Source organism: Callorhinus ursinus, unplaced genomic scaffold (assembly GCF_003265705.2).
Source record: "Callorhinus ursinus isolate GAN/ISIS: 27379988/994484 unplaced genomic scaffold, GSC_fseal_2.0 scaffold23, whole genome shotgun sequence".
NCBI classification, from domain to species: Eukaryota; Metazoa; Chordata; class Mammalia; order Carnivora; family Otariidae; genus Callorhinus; species Callorhinus ursinus.
Genome location: NW_027397085.1, coordinates 10,088,771 through 10,107,024, shown reverse-complemented (window position 1 = coordinate 10,107,024; position 18,254 = coordinate 10,088,771). Strand labels below are relative to the sequence as shown.

At 39.6% G+C, this 18,254-nt stretch overlaps 1 protein-coding gene across 13 annotated transcripts in view; it reads left to right on the top strand.

The window, feature by feature from the left end:
* MAST4 (microtubule associated serine/threonine kinase family member 4) overlaps positions 1-18,254 on the top strand; it is a 546,892-nt gene that overhangs the window by 434,480 nt on the left and 94,158 nt on the right. For all 13 annotated transcript variants that reach the window (XM_073905392.1, XM_073905391.1, XM_073905390.1 and 10 more), the window contains one exon: positions 151-239. In XM_073905392.1, the coding sequence (XP_073761493.1) occupies positions 151-239 (89 nt within the window). The remainder of the gene's footprint in view (positions 1-150; positions 240-18,254) is intronic.

The following is an 18,254-nucleotide window of genomic DNA, read 5'->3' as shown; positions in this document are numbered from 1 at the left end:
TGAGTGCCTATGAACTTGCAAAAATTTAAGCCACAACATGAGCAGATAGGTTGCTGAACCTCTAGTATGTGTGTAGGTTGAATATACCTGGACATTTACTGGCATTATATTTGCTTTTTAAAACTCTGATTTTGTTTTTCCTTTTGGCAGTTGCCGAACAAGCAACCGGAAAAGCTTGATAGGCAATGGACAGTCACCAGCATTGCCTCGACCACACTCACCTCTCTCTGCTCATGCAGGTAATGACTTACCCTTTCTTGAGTTGTGTTTTACTTCTTTTTGCTGGTTGTTAAAATAATCCAAGCATTTTGAAATTCAGGTATGTCTTTCTAGCTTCTCTTGGTTTTCCTTTTGTTTTATCAGTACATTGTTCTTTCTGATAAGTTAGCCCAACCCTCATCCTCTCTTTCAGAGTGTTTGGACACTGAAATTGAGAATTTCTTTTTATATGGAATCCTTTTTCAATTACTTATTTCTCCATTTCTAAATCTGTGAATGATGCAAGACTTGTTTCCATGTTGGATTATCTTTGGGGAATGCAGATGTGTTAGTTCACATGAAGAGGGTCAGTGTTAAGAACTCTAGGGGAGGCGAAATATATTTTTCCTTATGCTTCTACGTTCTCAACTGGGAACCTCCTAACCAAAGACAGATTAACAAGAGAAGAGCAAACACATTTATTTAATAGAAGATTTCTGTGACACAGGAGCCTTTGTAAGGAAATGAAGACCCAAAGACGTGGTTAACCTGCATATATTAATACTAGGTTTGATGAAGAGTGAAAAGTTGTGCAAGGACAGGACAGAAATGAGCTAACTCTAGTAAACTGGGGCAAATTGAGCAAGGGCTGTACGTTCACAGTCCTCTGTGTTCCTTGATTTCAGAAATCAGGACGCTCCTTTCCCCAGGTAGCAGAGAGGACCCCTCTCACACGAGGACTTGATGATGTGCTTTAGGTGCAGATCTGAAGAACCTTCCTGCACATGGCATTTCTCCTATTTCTTCAGTTTAAAATACTGTTGGTCGGGATGCCATGTTTTGAGGCCATGTGTCTTAACCTCCATCAGAACGATTCAGCATTTATTCTCCCTAAACTTGAACTTGCCTATTACTTACATTCCCTATTACAAATAATGCTGCTATGAGCAGTCTAGAATGTGTCTTCTCTAGTATGTGTGCAAGAGTTTATCTCAAGTTTTGCCTGGCAGTGGCAGATATAACTTATTTATTACATCTATAATCGTTATAGGGACAGTGAATATGAAGATATGAGACCTTAGCCCCAAGTACTAATTATAAGGAAGGTCTAGCCATATTAGAAAAACTGTGTAGTGAAGATTGCTTTGAATATTGGGGTTTGGTTTGGTTTGGTTTTTGTTTCCTTTTTTTTTTTTTTTTTTTTTAAGTCATATCCATGGTGGTGCAAGGAAGAGAAGGGTTAATTCCAACCAGGAAAGTATGGGAGAGTTGAAGGAGCCACTTAGTCAGGATGCTGAAAGCCAGGCAAGACTTGGGCTGGTAGAAATGGGGGGGAAAGGGGAATTACCAGTGTGGCTGGAGTGGGGCATGTGTGTTGGGTTTAAGAGAATATGAAGGTGGAAAGTCAGAGAGTATAAGGAATTTTTATTTTGATTACCTTTCAAGGATTTTGAGGAGGATCTGTGTTTTGAGAAGCTGTCTTGAGGATTCTGGAGGATGATGGGTGGGAAGGATGAACGAGTAAGCCCTAAGTCATTGTACTCTGGTAGAAATTCTAACCCTGGTGGGGTTTCAGATGATACTCATTTCCTACCTAAAAGTAGGGCTGTGACTCTTTCCTCAAGGGTTGCTTTCAAGTTGAGATTGGGAGTTACCTGTAACATGTTTGGGAAGAAGAAAGAGAGAGAGATAGTTGCCCCTTTGGAATGAAACTTTATTTTCCCTTTAGTAATAAATAAAAGACGGCAAAGCAAAATTGGAATTGATAAAATTGATAAAATTCCGATACTAAAGCAACACCCCTGAAGTTCAGAAATGCCATTCCCGGGTAGAACTTGAGAGAAACTCTTGCATATATACGTAAGAAGGCATGTTCTAGACTGTTCATAGCGGCATTGTTTGTAATAGCTAAACATCTGAAGCCACCCAAGAAGCTTTCGATTGGAAAATGGGTGAATGAATTGTGGCACAGTCATCACAGAGCACTGTGCACAAAATGTATTAGCGCCGTGCGTGTCCGCACGGATGCAACTCTGAGAGTGTTAGACGGCAAAAGCCAAGTTGCAAAAGAAGATGGCTGAAACCATTCATGTAAGGTTAGCATGAGGCTATAAAGAGAATTTTGTTTAGGGATACACACATATACTCATAAATGTGTATATACATTTCTTTTAAGAGTCTAAAGGAAAACATCATTTTAAAGACCAACTTCATGGTAGTAGTTACCTCTGAAAAGGTGTGAGGGGGATGTCACTGGGGGGTGGGCTGAGCAGTTGGTAATACTGGATTTCCCCAGTTGCTTGATGAGTGCCCAGCTATTTCTATTATTACCACTTATACCATGGGGATCTGTATTACACTATCATCAGAACAGTAGAAGGTGACTTGAGGGGCAAGCAAGGCCAAATACTACTTGGGGGCTGAAATTCTATGTTTTTTTTTTAAGAGTTACAGTCTTTTTTTTTTTTTTAGAGGGAGAGAGAGCACGTGCACATGTGGGGCGGGGGGAGGTACAGAGGGAGAGAGAGAATCTCAGACTACACGCCCAGCATGGAGCCCGACGTGGCGTGCGATCTCACCACCCTAGATCATGACTTGAGCTGAAATCAAGAGTTGGATGCTTAACTGACTGAGCCACCCAGATGCCCCTGGAATTTTATCTTTATATTCACCTTGCACAGTGCCCAGCAGTATATACAAGTGCTAAGTGTATCATGAATTTTATTTCTTCCGTGTAATTCAGTAGTGATTAAAAACTTCAATCCTGGGGCGCCTGGGTGGCTCAGTCGTTAGGCGTCTACCTTCGGTTCAGGTCATGATCCCGGGGTCCTGGGATCGAGCCCCGCATCGGGCTCCCTGCTCCGCAGGAAGCCTGCTTCTCCCTCTCCCACTCCCCCTGCTTGTGTTCCTGCTCTCGCTGTCTCTCTCTCTGTGTCAAATAAATAAATAAAATATTTTAAAAATAAAAACTTCAATCCTACTCCTTTCTGTAGTGTTCTGTAGTAATTGTGCCCTAGTTTATGTCCCTGTTGCTGAGTCTTATTGCTGTGATTTTCTTCAGTGCTAATACTGAGAGTAGAGAAAATGTGGTGAAGACTTCAATGAACTTTTTAATTATTTTTCTTTTTCTCCATGTAGACTTAGCTTGAATTCTTTTCTCTTCAAACATAATTTTAGTATTTAGTCAGAGGAGTGGGCAGAGAGAAGCCCGTCTGTTGGGTTCTGACAGCATTTTCCCTTCAGTTGAAGAGCCCACAGGTTTTTATTCACTCAGAACCTGTAGAACTCTGTCAGACTTTCTTTGTGAGAAATGGTATTTATCGCAATCTGGTTGTTTCCTATTTACGTATAAGAAGAGAAGGAAAATGTAAGTTAAATAAAGACCAGTCCTCCTGTCTTGAGGATGGTGAATGCCTGCACACTCACCTTGCTGCATCACCTCTGCCTTCCCGTCGCTGTCTTCTGTGTCATGTGTTTGAAGCACAGAATGTTGGTGAGAATCCCTACATGTCTTTACGAAACACAAGAGAAAGAAAAACTACCATATTTCATTGCTTTCTGACCCAAAGATAAAGTTAGACTTTCTTTTCTTTTCTTTTCTTTTTTTTTTTTTTTAGGTCAGGATTATGTGAATCAGGCCACTCCTCACTGACACATGAATTGATCCCCTGTCAAATGAATTAGTAGGGATGAGAACATGAGTTGATTTGTGTGGATGTGTCAATAGTGCTCTAAGGAAAAAGAGAGCCTGGCATCGTGTTCTGGAGCTTATCTCTACAAATAAAATCATGTTTGTTGAGAGCCAGGGATTCCCAAAAGAGCAGTGAATAGGAGTCCCTTTAAAAAAAGAAAGGTAGAAAATCACAGGCTTCTAGTTCCAGGAAGAGTCTAAGTATGAAATTTAATCCAGAAGCCCCAAAGGAAAAGACTGGTATATCTCCCGTAACATGGAAATTTCTCTGTAGTAAATAAAATCAAAAGAAAACCAAAGTGTGAGAAATATTTTTATGCCCATACTTGATAAATATCTGATTGCATTAATACATACACAAAGAGCTTGTATAAATTGGAGAAAAATGGGCAAAAGATGTAAGTGGCACATCATAGAAAAAAAATTGAAATGTCCCCCCCAAAATAAGAAATGATTCATTGGAATCATGAGAGAAATGTAAGCCATAATAGTTAGAGTATCATTCACCTAGCATACTGTCAAAAATTTCATAAAAGTGACAGAATCCAATGACAGCAAGATTGTAGAGAAGGAGGCCCTGCCACATGATAACAGTGTCGATGTGATTGGTGCAACCATTTTGGTTAGCAGTTTGCACTGTTGGTTAAAACTGCAACTTCATTTACCCCTCAGCCCAGCCAATTCATCTCTAGGAAATTATCTGCTGAGATTCTCACAAAATAACAGAAAATAACAAGTCCAGCTACTTGTAAATAGCAAATAGAAAGTGAAGTTGTTACCCCTTCATCATTTAACGTCATTTTAACTGTCCTTCAGTAGGGTACTGGTTTCATAGAAAATGGTTCAGACATACAATCCAGCATTGCATGGTTGTTACAAAGAGTGAGGTAGACTTTCATGTTCTGATACTAGATCGATGCCCAAGATAGATAGTTAAGTGAAAAAATACGTTGTGAAATTTTATATATGTGTGTGTGTGTTTTAGACTGCATATAGGCATATAGGCACACTTGTATATCATGCATAGTCATAGGAAATTTTTGGAAGGAGAATTCTGTTAATCTTTGGGGAATAGGAAGGAAGGGAAATTAGCATATAGTCGTTTTATAATAAAATAAGGCTCTAAAACTAAACCCAATAAAGAAAACAAAACAATACCCACCTTAGTTTTCTCTTGTTGTGTAATAAATTACCAAAGATTTAGTAGCTTAGAACAGTATCCATGTGTTAATTTTATGCTTCTGTGGGGCAGAAGTTCTGTTACACTTGACTTGCTTGAACTCAGGGGGTTCTCATGGTATTGTAAGGCCAAAATCAAAGAAAGGTGGAAAATCGTAAGTTCCTAGTTCCCAAGGAACCCTCACCTAGTGTTTCTGCTTAGAATATCGTTAAGTCCAAAATCAGAGTGTCCTTTGGGCTGGGCTCTTATCTGGAGATGAGGAAAGAATCTCCTTCCAAGCTCATGCAGGTTGTGAACAGATTCAGATCCCTGTGGGTGTAGGAATGAGATCCCTGTCTCATCTTGACCATCGGCCGGAGGCTGCTTTCATCCTCTGGAGGCTGCGATCCTCTACCTGCAAGCCTCCAGTGGCACACCCAGTCATTCTCAGGCTTCAGATCTCTAACTTCGCCTGCCATCAGCTAGAGCACATTTTTTCTTTGAAAAGGCTTATCTGATTGGGTAGTGACTCCGGGCTTTTTAAGTTCTAAGAGCACATGTTTCCCCCTTCCAAAATACCTAACCGTTTGTGTCTTCAGAAGTTGTTTTTACTGGGAATTTGCAGGTGACTGCTGAGATTCATTTATTAGAATGTTTCTGGAAGGAAAGATGAAAAGGAGTCTCACGTTCCTATTGGACAGTGCTAGGAATTATTCCAGACAGGAAATATCCCTAATGTTAGGTTAGTATGTTGTTGGAAAAAGTTTCATAAATTATTTTATAATAATAAAGTACCTCGTGTCTGAAGGGTGAGTCACCACCTTATTTGCTGCTGCCCTGTTCACCAAGCCCTTCTTCAAAGCTACAACTGAACTAAAGGGGGCCCAGAGAGGCAGAAATAATCTGAGAACTGGAGAGCTTCTATTCCGCGTAGAAACCTAGGACACGGAACAGCCCTGGGATAGGCGCAGGGGGGCTAGGCAATACAACGGAACATCTCACATCCTGCTCGTGTGACGGAGTCCCTGTAGACATTGTGGTGCACGTTTCATCATCTTCCTTCCTCCCTGCCTCCCGGGGGCCAGGAAGTGTGGGCTTAACAACCTAGGGCACAGATTAAGGGAGAAACTATGAGATACCATGGATATTTTTTCAGTAAGGTTTTTCTTATTTCAGAAAGTGGTGAGGACCTTCCTCTTTGGGACTTGTTTTGGAGTTTCTTTTTGAGCCCCACGTGAGAAGTGGTGTCACCACTTTACAACGTGCATTTGCACTGTATCCATGTTCTCATTCATCGGATGGGACACTGAATTGGATGGGAGCACACGCAGTGGTTTTTGCAGGCAGGCATTGCTGATGCAAAGAATTGGAAGTTAATAGGCTGGCAATGAGATAGAGACAGGGAAAAAAGTAAACACTGGGGAGTAGAGTTCAAGAAGATAGTCTGGGGTAGAACAGGGGAGCAAGCATTCCAGGGTGCCAGAGATGTCCCCGAGAGCATCCCTGATGTTGGTGGGGAACTTCGTCTCTATACACTGTGTGGAGAATGGGAACCCTAAGCTTGGAAGATGGGCAATAAGGGGTTTAGTAAAACCTGAAATTTGAGCCCTGGGTGCCAACCAAGTCCTTAATCGGCTTACCAACATCCACATGACTCTGTGCCATTTTAAAGAAGTGGTAAAATCTCATAAGAAATTTGACAGGCCATGTGTCCATGACTCTGATCTTTCAGGCTGGTATGGTTAAAAAATAAAATGTGATATTCTGATTATAACAGTGAAAACTGATAGTTTGTAGAAAATAGGAGAAATGATATGGAAAATAGGAATCTCCTGTAAAGTTACACAACCCCCTGCTAACATTTTATTGTATTTCTTGTCCTTTTTTCCTGTATATGTGTGCACTTGTATGTCCATACATGTATACATGTGATGGCAACGCATCTGTTGGAGTTTCTGTTTTAGTGCACACTTGCCCAATGCTCATGGTATGAAGTTTTAGGTTCCATCAATATAAGCCAAAGAGAATATCATAGTATTTTTTCAATTTTATTGAGATATAATCGATATAGAACATTGTATTATTTTCAGTTGTACAACATAATGATTTGGTATTTGTATACACTAGGAAATAAGTTTAGTAAACATCCATCACCTCATGTAGGTGACGCGCTTTTTTGAAGATTTTATTTATTTATTTATTTGAGGGAGAGAAAGAGAGCACGAGCAGAGTGAGGGGCAGAGGGAGGAGCAGACTCGCCGCTGAGCACAGAGCCCAATGTGGGGCTTGATGCCAGGACCCTGGGCTCATGACCTGAGCCGAAGGCAGACACTTAACCGACTGAACCCCCCAGGTGCCCCTAGGTGATACATTTTTTTCTTATGATGAGAACTTTTAGGATTTACTCTTTAGCAACTTTAAATATTCAGTACAGTATTGTACAGCAAGGTGACTTTAGTTAACATTGTATTCCGGAACTTATCTTATAGTTGGCAGATGGACCTTTTGTATTTTTCTGATTTATTTCACTTAGCATGATCTTCTCATGATCCATCCATGTTGCACACACCCAGAATTTCCTTCTTTTTTTTATGGCTGATTAGTACTCCTGTATTTATATACACACCACATTTTCTTTATATATTTGTCTCTTGATGGACACTTAGGTTGTTTCGGTGTCTTAGCTATTGTAAATAATGCTGCAGTGAACATGGACTGCACATATCTTCTTGGTGACTTTGCTTCCTGCAGATAGACACCCAGAAGTGGAATTGCTAGATCATATACTATTTCTAGTTTTAATTTTGGGAGGACCTTCCATCCTCTTCTCCATAATGGCTGCACCAGTTTGCATTCCCACCCACAGTGCACATGGGTTCCCTTTTCTCCACATCCTCACCCATACTGACTCTCTCCTTTTGATAATGGCCATTCTAACATGTGTGAGGTGAATATCTTCGTATTTTTAATGAGTATGTTTTATTAATTTTTTTATCATATCACTGATAGTCATTCCTGATTTGCTATTTGACTTTTTTTTTAATTGGTGCTTTGGTAATGTAAAGGGTTTTTTTTTCTTATTTTTAATTTTTCTGTGGTCCAGTCTTTTTCCTTCTGATTTCTTCCACTTTTGTTGTCCTTGTGCCTAGTTGCTGTAGAGTGTCATTTTTTTATTTAAAAGATTTTATTTATTTGAGAGAGAACATGAGAGGTGGGAGGGTCAGAGGGAGAAACAGACTCCCCGCTGAGCAGGGAGACCAATGCGGGACTCGATCCTGGGACTCCATCCCGAGACTCCAGGATCAAGACCTGGGTCAAAGGCTTAACCAAATGAGCCACCCAGGTGCCTCGCATTTTTTTTTAAACAAGGTTGATCTTGCTCTAAAAATTGTCTGCTCTGGTCTCACTGTTTCTCCTGCTTGACAAATTTAGTATCAGTCACATGTTTCTTTACCTTCTCATACTCTTTGTCTGTTGTGTAGGGTGGTGGTTTTCCCAAGCAGTGAGTGAGTGTTTGAGCAACAGGAGCTTTTCTGAATTCACTTATGTATTTCTTCTCTGATATTTGTGGTACCAGGTTTGTATATTGCACACAGATGGAGGGAAAGCTATTACTTGTGAATTTTAGCTTACTGGTGGGAACGACTTAGAGATTAGTGATCTTTAGGTATCGGTGAAAAATTTCTCCTTAGATGAGGTGAGACTGGGGACATAGCCCTGAGTGTGATAGTAGGTCTGTTCCATTTATTTTGTTAACTGTCATTCAAAAGCCTTCAGCGGGTTTCCCATACTTGAAATGATATTTGCTGAATTGTTTAAGTTGGTTTTGTCGATCTTTAGTAAAAATTTTCATTCAGCAAGGCATTCGCCTCCTTTGGCCATATAGACATGATTGTACAAGACAAATGGTTCCCTTGCTTCTTTGTATTTAGGGAATAGGACAGAGCAAGATTATGTGCGCAGAGAGTCATAACAAATTGATTGTGAACTCTAATGAAAATTGTTTCATGATGCCCCACATAACCACTCTTTCTTTAAAATGGTAGAAACTTTTTTTTTTTTTTTTTTTTTACTCAAGAGGAATCTCTGATAGGTCACTCATTGTCTTTTTTCCTAATTATAAGCAGATCTTAATCATACCAACTTAAACTTGTAAAACCTTGTGTTCAGTCTGGAGCATCTGATGTCCTCAGAATTTCATTTTATGGAGCTTAAAATCAGGAAATCTTATGGATAAACTTAGTCAAGAGAAACACCACCTTGGAATCGTCTGGTTTGATTAAAATCTTCAAAGGGCCCAAGACCAGATTTCCTAATGTAGTGTGTTTGTCCAAGCTATATAATTTCACAATGCATCTATTCTGTGACTTCAAGTATTTCACAAATTAGTTTCTCTGAATTATAGAGAATACTACCTTTCTTATTCCATGCTGCATTCAGAGTTTTATAATTCTTAGCCTTTGTTTAATTGTCAATTGTTGACTTGAGTAATGACACATACTGCCCTTCCTGCTTAAGGAAAAGTATGATAAAATCAGGTGGACTGACGTCAGTCACTGTATTTTCCTAGTTTTGTCTTTTGCTTGGTGTTGAATCACTAATTGGGAGTATATACCAGCATCATTAGTATTTCTTGATTCCTTCATGCAGATCATCTGCCCTGTGACCAGAGTTTGTCATTTTGGTCCTTTGAGAAGACTAGACTATAATATGTATATGTCATCTTTTCCTAGTATTTAACAATTGACATTTCCTTGTATCCCTAAACTCTAAATGTAGAATTTAATCTAAATGGCCTTTGATTTAGCTTTTTATTTTCTCCTTCAATTATAAATTGAAGCTTTGGGGAAGCTGCCTTTTAAATTTATTTTAAATCTCCCCTGTGTTAACAAAAGTGATATTAGTTTTTTGTGGGGTTTGGTTTGGTTTTGTTTTGTTTTAATAGAACATGGCAGCCACTCAGGAAGGTTTGACTCCTTCATCCATTGGGGATGGCTCTTCATTTTTTTAATAAAAATTTTGCAACTTTTTTGTGTTGATGCATTAACTGGATTATCTTTGGTTTGGTTTAGTTGCTAAAGTACTAGTTGGATCTTAATTACCTGTTTTTCAAGTTAGAATTGACAGTATTTAGTGGTATGTTCACTGTGGGGTGAGAGAGAATTGATCAAAGATGGTGTGCATGTGTCTTGCTGAGCATATAGATGAACAGAAGGGGCATTTCCCAAGATGGAGGGGGCAGAAAGAACAGATCTGAGGTAATGCTGAAGAGTTCACTTTGCTGCATACTGGGTTTAAGATGCCTATGATACATTTAAGTGACCTAAAGAAACAATTTTTTTATGGGTCTGAAACTCAGAGGTTGAGTCTGTACCGGTGATACCAGTTTGGAAGCCATTCATTCATTAGTGGTATTTAAAACCTTGGGAGAGACTGAAATCAGTGAGGGCGAGAGTTTTGGAGTGAAAAGAACACTAAACCCGACGAGGTGGGGGTGCTGAGTCTACAATGCCAACATTTAAGGGTTCTGAGAGGACAAGTCACCTTGGAAACTGAGAGGCAGCAACCGGAGGGGCAAGAGCGAAAGAGGAGAATGTACTATCTCAGAATTTAAGAGAAGACAGAGCTCCCAGAAAGAGGGAGTGGTAAGTTTTACCAGCAAGTCCTCAGTCTCTACCAGGCACTTAACAAATATTTGTTCAAAGAATAAATAACTGTTCATAAGGAAATGCACAGAGCTTCATTTAATCTGATGACCAAAAATTCAGCATACTCTCCAGATCGAAGATTTGTTTCCCCCACAAAGAGAAAGTCCTCTGAAATATCTACTTACGTAAAAAGCCCCACAGATTTGAGTGCATTATCTTAGTAACTTTATTTTGAAAGTAGTTTCAGCAAATCTTTCATTTACCTTGTCCATGATATAATCTGTTTCAGCCATTGCTAATAGCTGAGAGGGAGCTCTTGCCTTTCATAACTGTTGGGTAGTTTGGATGCTAAGGTGCTCTACCACCTCCCAAATCCACAGAGCAAACAAGGCAGTGTTTCACTGAAATGAAGGAAATCTGAACCATAGAAAATAGACATTGTAAATTCTTGAAGTTATTTTTGCTGTGAGAAAAGAGTTTTGCAAATTTTAGAAGAGAGCGGATTCTTGAGAAGCAAAAGTCTCAAAACAGCCTATTTTCTTGGAAGTTATTGAAGTAGAAAAAATCTTTTAATTTCACATTTTATAAATATTACAATTAGAAATTAAAGTAATTGAGTTATCAACAGTGTTTACCTTTGTATTAGATGTTTTAGATTTAAATCTCACACTGTGATAATTACATATTTCACTATTTGAAAATAGATAAATGACATGTGTTATTAGGTCTTCTAAATGTCTGGAAGTTTCTATATTCACATTGGCTAAAAAGATTCTTTTTTATCTACCTGTTGAAAAAGAAGAGATTGCCTTATGTTTAGGGTTGCTTTAATGTTCATACAGGTAGTAAATAAATGATCACCTAGAACATAAAAAGGTTAAAAGGTGCATTTAAAATCCTTGCTTGAATCCCTGCTCTCCTCTTCCTCAAGGTTTTCAGAACTTGATGGTCTCAGACTGGACAGCTTTGGAGATTGTCACAGTGACTTGGGTTTTTCTGGCACACTTTACACCAGTGTACCCCCAAATGATCTCTGAGCTTCAGTTAGAAATCCCTAGTTACGTGTATGTACAGACTGTCTTCTTCAGCCCATTAGCTGCCGAGAGTGTCTGGATTTGCATCACAGAAAAATAGCCTGTTCTGTAGAGACAAAAGGACTTGAGACCAGGGTCCCATTAGTTTGGGATCAGCCAGCTGTCTGCATTCATTGCCAGCGCCCTTGGTAGAAGGCAAGATGATCAACATAAGCTTAGTGGCTTGTACCTGTCGGGCAACCTTAAATAAGGGAGGTTTGTAAATCTGTATTTTAAATTCAAGTACCTCTGCTAAAGAGCATTTTCTTAAACATGCTCAGTAATGCCATCTCTGTCTTTGAACTGACTGACTCTGGCATAATTACAATTTCAGCTTTAATGATGCTTTAATGCACATTTTTTTGTATTTGTTACAGCAGTGTGTGAGTACTTCTCCAGAAAGCCAGGCAAATTGCAGGCTTTTCAAGTTCTAAGCCTTTATGGTAGGGGTAACAGTGGGTAATTACAGAGCTTGTCACTAAATGTTAAGGTATGGGTATACTGTGGCAACCATCACAAGTTTAGAGGGTTCAGCTGTGGGGAAGGAGAGCCCATCAACACTCTTGCATTGGAGTTGATAGCAGATTTGGCATCCCTACACTCGGGAAGAGAGAGGTGGAAAAAATTTGGAAGAGCATACATACAAGCAAAGTCATACAGTTTTAGGGAAAAGAGATGATCTTTGCTTTAAAAAAAGAAATATTTGGGCGCCTGGGTGGCTCAGATGGTTAAGCGTCTGCCTTCGGCTCAGGTCATGATCCCAGGGTCCTGGGATCGAGTCCCTCATCGGGCTCCCTGCTTCTTGGGAGCCTGCTTCTCCCTCTGCTTCTCTCTCTCTCCCTCTCTCTCCGTCTCTCATGAATAAATAAATAAAATCTTTAAAAAAAAAAAAAAGTGCCTCTCACTACAAAAATATTTAAAAAAAAAAGAAATATTTTACGTTTTTTAAGAATGTCTTTAAAAACCTTTTTTTTCCTATTTACAAAAGCTGTGCATGTTTATTGTAGAAAATTTGGAAAATACAAGAAAGTATAAAGAAGAATACAAAAATCATCTGTGTTCTTATCCACCACTCAGAATTAACTACTTAACATTTGGGTATTTGTCTAAATATGTTTAGTTTATATATGCACATCCATTATAATATTTATGACACTGTGTATACATAAATTTGTGCATAAAATATAAATTTTTATATATACACATAATTTGTCTATACTATATGTGACCTATGGGATCATAGATACAATTTTGTATCTAGATCATTTTTCTTTCTTTGAGATTTTTACATATCATTAAATGTCTTTTTTTTTTTTCCAAATACTTGGTTTCAAAAAGTCCAGAATACTCCATTCTGTGAATATGCCATAGTTGCCTTCCCCTAATGAATATTTTGGCTGTTTTCCTGTTTTTTTGTTCTTATAAGTAATGTCGTGGTGAATAACATTACACATCAATCTTTGTGATCAGCTCTGATTAGTTTCTCAGCCTAATCTGGGAGGGTACTCTTTAAAGTGCTGGCCTTCCATTGTCTTGTATTTGTGTTGTCCGGCCATTCGTTATTGTCTGCTGTGGCTTTTTGAGGCCCTAGAGTCAGAGATTGTGTCCACGGGAAATGCTCTTTAATGCTTGCTGCAAACGACATTTAATAAGCATCAGGAATGTGTTGTGTAGGCACCAAAATAACTTTACACGTATCTAAGTACATCTCTGGAGTGTGTTCTCTCTAGGTGAAACAATAGCTAGTTCTGCTGAACTTCCAGGAACTCTGTCCCCAGTGACATCATGGTGACCTGGTAAAGTTAGTGAAGTCAGTGAAGGAGGAACTGTAGCAAAAGCTGCCGAGCTAGTCACACTTCACGCTGTGTCCCCGCTTTCCCAGACCCTGAAGACTTAGACTCTAGTGTAGAAACCTCCAGCTACTATGTCACCCTGATCCTGCCACCGAATCCTTTTAATTTTGAGATCTTTAACAAAACCGTTGAAGGATTAACTGGTGTATGTAATAAACACCGGACCTTGGGGTTAAGATCAGGACTTTAGCTCATCTCTACCATGTATCGGCGCTGCTCCCTTGGGCGAATCACTCTCCCTATCTCAACTTCCTTATATATAAAAATGTAAATAATAGAGCCTGCCCTTGCCACCTCATATGAATGCTTAAAAGTGACTATATTTGCAGTATTATAAAGTGCCACAGTAGTGCAAGGTTTTCAGAAACTATTAAGGTATTTTTATGACCAGTCTGAATTCATAAGGTTGTTAAAATGATAGGATACCATGGTGTGTAAATACAGAGCAAATTCGAACACAGGCTTGTTGCAGTCTTCAGGTGGGCTGCTGACAGCGGAATGTGGCAGCCTTGTAACAGTCCCCATTGCAATACATGTGTCATAGTCTGTGATGTTTCCCTTTCGGCATTCCAGCCTTTGAGGTCCCTCAACTGTGTACTTAGTCTGGTTTAGAGCTGACTTGGGAAATGAACGGCACTTCTTTTAAAAGTGAATTCCAGGGGCACCTGGGTGGTGCAGTCAGTTAGGTGTCTGACTCTTGCTTTCAACTCAGGTCGTGATCTCAGGGTCCTGAGCTTGAGCTCCAGGTCAGCTCAGTGTGGAGTCTGCTTGGGATTCTCTCTCTTTCTCTCTCCCCCACCCCACGCTCACACACACACTCCCTCTCACTCTCTCATCCATCAGTCTTTAAAAAATTAACAATAAAAAATAAAAAGTCAATTCCAGTGGACCAGAACCACGGCAATTCCAGAGGGCCTGCCTCAGGGATAGGGAGTGGGAAGGGTTATTTAGTTATTTAGGAGTGGGGTTCACAGCCCCCTACCTCACCTTTGCTTCAACTGGAAAAGATTAACCTTTGTCACATTTTGGGCTGGAGAGTCGTCTTTTGCCTGAGCAGAAGATTTAGTGTGTATACATGTATGTACACACCAATGCATGTTTAAAAACCGTTCTAGGAAACTGAGACCCAGTGCAGCCAAGTGTCCGAGATCACATGGCTTGTTGGTATCAGAGCTAGGTCTGGCACCCGGTTTCCCAGTTACTGCCTCTGGCACCCTTCCCAGCAGGACCTTTAGTAGGACCCTGAAGATGTCTTTTGGAGGGATCGGGGAAGACCGGGAACACCCCCAGAGTTAGCTTGGATTCATTTTTCTCTCCTTGCCCTGATGCAGGGTTTAGATCAGTGGTTTTCTTCATTTATGTTTCTTCTGTACTATTCTCTGAAAGAGCTTGGGTCTCCCACCTGAAGTGGGGTGGGGGAGGGTGGGGAGCTCACTTTTCATAGGTAAACACATAGATTTATAGGCATCTTGTTAATATAGTTACCGTGTATGGTGTGTTTTGAGGATAGAGAACAATTTCAGATTCTATTAGGAATGAATTAAGTTGCCTTAATACATTAAAAGAGTAACTGTTGGTCAGGAGACGAGCGTGTCAGCAATATACTAACAAGACCCCGCATGACTAAACCCGGTGAAGGAAGGTCAGCAGGAAATCACACCTACCTAGTAAACAAGTGGACTGAGAGAGGGAAAGTTTCATTTTTATAAAAACTGTGCATCCCCTAATTATATACTGCTGTTGACTCTCCTGTCAACATCCCCCTTTTTGGTGCAGAATCTCCAATACAGGTACACCTGAAAATTTTCCCCCAAAGCATAAAACATCCCAGACTGGTCCATCTATTCTGGTCTCAGTTGTCAGTGAATGAAAAAGCAGCATTTAATTACATGCACCTTTTTTCAGTAGATATAAAGAAGTTATATTTCAGATTAATTTTCTTTTAGTTCTGTGGTGGTTTGCTATTAATCATGGATGACTTTGAACAGTTCTCTTATCTTCACTTGGCTTTAATTTCCTTTTCTGTTAAAGGTGGAGATTGGATTATATATATTTAGTCTAATATTCTTTTAAAATATTTATTCTGAGGCTCTAACTCCATATTTCCAGTTCTTCTGTTTTAAAGGAGTTTGGAACCTGTACTGTGTTATCAAGATTAATTCATACTGGCCTTATGTTTTTCACTGGGTGCATGCTTCTAGTATTCTAGGGGCTGATAGAAAATGGTTTCTCAGCATCTAAAATAATAAGGAAAAGATTTAGGGTAAGAGAGTAGATTGGACCCTACAAACCTAAGATGGAGGGGGGCATGCCTGAGTGACCCACAAGCATGTCCTGGACATGGTCATGGATATCATCTGAGGATGGATATTCTATCTGGAAGGACTTTGGGTGGGAAAACTGGTTGTCCTATGGCCTGGGCCTCCCAGGCACAGTTTGAAAGCCATCCCTGTGTTTACTAGAGTAGCAGTACGTCTCAGTTTGTGGTTTGTCTATAAACTGGAGCAGTCAGGCTTAAAAGCCTTGTTTTGTACATGTGGACATGTTCTGGAACTCTATGGTAGTTACCAGAGTGACCCCCTGATCATTAAAGGAATGCATTTAGTTTTGAAGGTTTGAGAGTGAGGGACCAATCGTGTGCATGTGCGCACATGTGCCTGTGTGTGTGTGAGAGAGAGAGAGAAAGCGAGCAAGAGAGAGAGATCCTCAGGCAGAAAACAAGCCCCACTTCAATGTTGGCAGATGCAAAATATTTTATATTGGCCAAATGTAGGAAATGAAGCAAGTTCCTCGATTGGTAAAAAGCCCTCTTCCCTTGTAGGATCAGTAATTTGGCATGGAAATGGACACATTCTAGCATCCTTGAAATTGAAAGAAAAAAATATTGTGAGTAGGTTCACATTTGGTGCTTTTGTGTCATTATTTCAGTAGGAAATGTGGGTTTGAAGCTTATCACAAGTCATTTCATTTGACACTTTGATTTTCAAAAGAGAAAGGCCAAATATAAATTCTTCTCCCTTCTCTGGAGACCCAGGCAGACTTTTAACACCAAGAGATGTACATACTTCCCCTGCAACAAGTTTCCCATAAGCAGTAGCAGTCTGCTTTGTTGGGAGCTCTGTGAAGCCATCGTATTTCACTTCTCCCGGACTTACTGTTGATGCAAATGATGGATGTTCATTTCTTGTGGTGATGTGAGACCTTAACTATTTCTGTCATGATTATGTGTGTCTTACCTGACTCCTGCTTAACATTTCACTTCCGGAAATTGTCTTTAACTAGCAAGGTAGAAGTTACGAGACCCAAATTTTAGTCGCTGACAGGAATATACCTCACGGTGAGTGGCTGACTTAAAAGTTGTGTGTTCGTTAGCTAACCGTGATTTTCACTGAAATACCTGTAACCTACCATCTCCAGTTTGTAAAACTGCAGTAGCACAGGAGTAAGTATATGCCAATGACTGGCCGCGTATTTAGGCAGAATTAACCTTACGTGTAACATAGAATCTCGTGATTCAAACGCATTCAACACATGCCTAGAGCTCAGAAATGGCCTAAGAGCCTGACAGGCGGAGACAGAACATTTCCACAAGACAGTGGCTTTCACTTTCCTCGACTGCATCCATCCTCTGACGTCAAGAGATGTTGTACCTCAGCCAAGAAGCAAAATATTTAGCAGTCTCCTCCTACCACAAGAAAGCTGTTTTACATCCATTGTTCTCCCAACAGCCTTATCTTTCTCTATTATATTTGAGAAACTATACTTAATAGTATTAAACATCTTCCTCAGATAAACTGAGGATTCGTTAATTTATAACTATATTTTTCTGGTGGGGAACCGGAAAAATGAAAAGCAATAATCAAAGATACTGTTAATGAAGACTTGTCATGTTGGAAGAGAGATCAAGTAACAAAAATAAGAAACAAAAATTCATCTCTGCCCTGGATATAGTCCTGTGACTTTTCGATTTTTAAGCAGTGAAGGAAAAACACCAGTATACTTCTGAACAGAAAAGAAGAAACCGATTGCTTACAAAGGAATAAAATTTATGCTGGCCTCAGACTTCCTTCCACAAATTGCCAGATAATGATGTGGCCACAGAACTCTATTTGATAAGATATTATATGTATGTATGTATGTATGTATGAATGCATTATCATTCACTTGAGGTCACATAAAATATACTCTTCATGTCTTTCCTGAGGAACTGACTTAAAGATAGATCTCTAAGAGTTAAAGAACTAAAGAATTGGAAAGATGGGGTCTAAAAGTAGTATGTTGAGCCATACTAAAAGTTTGAAAAGATAGTTTAGAAATATAACAGTGTAAATAATGATTCACTAACAACAGGATAGATCTAGAACTCCTATCAGCCAAGATGAAAGGTGGAGATATGGCAGAAGTACACATATGCCAGGTTTCTTGGCTAACTTTGGGGAGTGAGGCAGGGAACGAGTGTTATACCTACTCCTTTTGAATCTCTTCATTAGCAAGATAGGCATTCAGGTGTGTTTTTTTAAACATTTAGAGTAAACGTACTAGCACAAAAAGCAGTCATTTCCTTGTATGTCACAGAGGGAAAGAAGAAAATACTCCCAATACAGAGTAAGAAAATACCATCACACCTCACTT